General features: G+C 34.2%; 1 protein-coding gene across 1 annotated transcript in view; it reads left to right on the forward strand.

Moving 5' to 3' along the window:
* Positions 1 to 3,280, forward strand: part of LOC117116120 (MAPK/MAK/MRK overlapping kinase-like) — a 22,185-nt gene extending 18,905 nt beyond the window's left edge. The window contains exons 10-13 of the mRNA XM_033260086.1: positions 42 to 218; positions 1,625 to 1,781; positions 2,128 to 2,334; positions 2,840 to 3,280. Coding sequence (XP_033115977.1) covers positions 42 to 218; positions 1,625 to 1,781; positions 2,128 to 2,334; positions 2,840 to 2,926 — 628 coding nt within the window. The 3' untranslated portion in view covers positions 2,927 to 3,280. The remainder of the gene's footprint in view (positions 1 to 41; positions 219 to 1,624; positions 1,782 to 2,127; positions 2,335 to 2,839) is intronic.
* The last annotated feature ends 20 nt before the right edge of the window (positions 3,281 to 3,300 follow it).

Genomic DNA, 3,300 nt, shown 5'->3' on the forward strand with positions numbered 1-3,300 from the left:
TATATATATATATATATAATTTTTCTGTGTGATTTTTACAGCAAGACTCGTGGGTTGAACTTCAACTTTCCTCAAAAGAAGGGGACCGGAATTGAAAAACTGTTACAACATGCATCAGCAGAAAGTATTGAACTAATCTACCAGTGTTGTACATACGATCCAGAAGAGAGGATATCAGCAAAACAAGCACTTAGGCATTCTTATTTCAAAGACTTCAAGTTAGTATGAACTTGTTTTTTATTGTTTATCTATTCAAAGTGGAATATTTATTCCATGTGTATCAGGTCAGAGGTCAGAACTAATAGGCAGTTTTCGCCACATGACGGTAACCTTAACGTTAACGGAAGACGTCGTATATTTTATTCAAGTTGTGTTGCGGAGTACTTTAATTTCAGGATTTTACGTGCTCAATGTACGTTATTTACCGGTTTGCACATGCATATTTCAATTCGTTTACAAAAGGGGCGGAGCTATCGCGCTGCATGTTGAGTGCTAACGTTAAAGTTAAGGTTAACGTCGTGCGGCGAAAACTACTTATTGACATAACTCTGACCTCAAAATTCCATCTTTGAAATCACTTTGAAACTGTATTCTTGGCCTTTTGGTCTACTTCATTAATGTAAAGTATTGTCAATGATGTTTTGCAATAGGAATACCCCTACCTGATTGTGAAACAGACTTCACACATTTTTTTTGTAAATGTCTCATTTATTAAATTGCATTTAAATAAGAGCCCTTTAATATTTCTCTAGCAATGGAGATTTTCACCTGTGATTTTCTATAGTTCTAAAACAATTTTTTTAAAGAAATTATATTTTACATATTTCTAAAAATATAGATTTTCAAAGAATACATTCCTAGGTCTAATCCTGATTAAAAAGAAACATCCTGACCTAGATCCATTGATTGTGATGCAATACATGCATTAGAAGCTATTATTGATCTTTGTACACCGATTATGACATCATATCATAAGAAAGCCACTTAAAATATTCGCATTATGACCTTTAGAGCGCTCTTTATTATGAGATCTGGTGCAGCAATTACGTCAATTACATTGAGACGCAGAGTGTACAATAGCATTGACCTTTGCTAACTATGACATCTAACAATTACGTTACCTTGACTTGAGTTCTAAAATGTTTTCCCACATGCAACATAATTGCTGCTTATTCCTCTTTCATCGATAAAATTATATTCCCAAGGTCAGAGAATGTGCATCACAGTTATTGCTGTGAGATCGCACATAATCTATAGTCCATAAATTTTCCAATCAGGCCATTAGTATACCTATGATTATAAAACTTTTCTGTATGCTTAGAGCAAGTTTGATTTTGAAATTGTATGAGAAATAATAGTTTGGCATCAATTGAATATTCACATAATAATAATGACAAAAAAACTTGGGAAAAACTCTGAATGTCTTGCTGTTATGTAGAAAATTGGAATCCAATCTTTGATAATTTAATCAAAAAGACACAAGTTGATAAAAAAAAAACCACTCATCTTAGAAATACAACATGTGAATATTCATAAATTGATACCTGTCAGTGAATATTCATTAAATTTTGATACTATGAATATTCATTAACTGATACTTATGAATATTCCTAAATATATGCAGAGAGGCTGAGAAAAAGAAACAGCAGTTAGAGAAGCTAGAACAAGAAAAAGATGAAAAGAACGAGAGAAAGTCGGTTCACGCAACTACAGGTCCTGCCACAACCACTACCCACATATCTGTTGTTGACCCGATCCAGCAAAGTTTACAGCGAAGAAGGGTAAGAATTTTTTTTGATAATATAGTCAAGCATGGTGAGGGCACAGATCTTTGTGGGGTAAAGCCAATATTTTTGTTAGGGGAACTGCTTTGAGAAAGCATTTTTACAGTGCCATTTCCGGTTAGGTGCATATTTCTTAAAATATGCTTTAACCATGGTGGAGCTGAGATTGGTGTGATTCCCTTTGGGGATCTTGGTCATGCCGTTTTTCCCCTGGACCCTTTGTCTAGAAATTTCTGGTGCCTCCCCTGGGGTCGGTTGTTAAGGTTAAGACGCTCACAGCACCCAGGTGGAAATACTGTATAAAATATTTTTACAAATTTTTTTCCATTTAATTTTTTTAAAGCGCCGGAGGGGACGCAACTACCCAGATACCAGTACAAATTTCCACGGTAACCTACTACCAAAGATGAACCCGGTCCAGTCAACCGTCAACCATAGGTACCAGCATTCTGGATTTAATCCTAGTGCATTACCAAAGATACACGCACCAAGTATGCTACCGAGTATAGCAAACTCCCATTATAACTACCATCATCAGCATCCAAAAAAGGTATTTTAACGTTTTATTTGTTTCATGATTTTTTTCCCCCCACTAAGCACTGCTCTCGATTATGGTATGGTTTGACTTGATAGAGCTGTAAAATATTCTGTTTATTTATGTACATAGATCTCGCACAAATCAAGAGTGCATTTTCAGTGTTGGATAAGTCGCACACTGTTACTAATATCCTCTTAAAGTTGGGGAGTTCATGTATAAGTCATACCTACGTATCATGCATTCTATATTATCAATTTTGGCGTGACATTAATGTGTTGAACTTACAAAGGTATGTCTTAGTACATAAAAAAACAAACACCTCTCAGCCAATCAAAATATACCGAACTCAGCATGTTAACACTTGTTAAAGACTTATAAGGATAAATATATGTGACGGATACTGGCACTATAATAGAGGATTCTTTATATTTTTATAACTAAGAAGTAACAACATTTTATCTAGTTGATAAGATTGCCTATGGTTATTTCATTATTGCATGACCTTATTCTTTTTTAGACAACACAATACAAACCACCGACAAAGAATGTTTATGGACATTATCAACTACCTTCAATCACCAAAAGCAAAGGAGCTGGGTTTTAAGAGATCGAGTTCATACAAAGGATTAAAAATACGCCCACAGTTTGAACGAGCTTCGAACAATGTCAACAAACCCATCATCTATGCATATCAGGGAGCAGTGGAGTGGTGACGCTGTTAAATAGACAGCGCCCTCCTAAGTTCTTCTGTGCCATTGGTAATATTCAAAATAACTGTGCAAGTATATGTATCAAATTATATGCAGAATATATATTCATACATGTATTATCATATACTTTGATATTATTTTATTATAGTGATATAATTATTATATAAAAACTGGCGACTGATGAAGGTACATTTGTAATACTGTATATTTTGCCTGTACGTGCATCTATACATATGATATATATTATTATATATTTATATTATTCTGA

The sequence above is a fragment of the Anneissia japonica genome, unplaced genomic scaffold (genome assembly GCF_011630105.1).
Source record: "Anneissia japonica isolate Jap-2015-1 unplaced genomic scaffold, ASM1163010v1 scaffold287743_len2803612_cov181, whole genome shotgun sequence".
In the NCBI taxonomy this organism is placed as follows: domain Eukaryota; kingdom Metazoa; phylum Echinodermata; class Crinoidea; order Comatulida; family Comatulidae; genus Anneissia; species Anneissia japonica.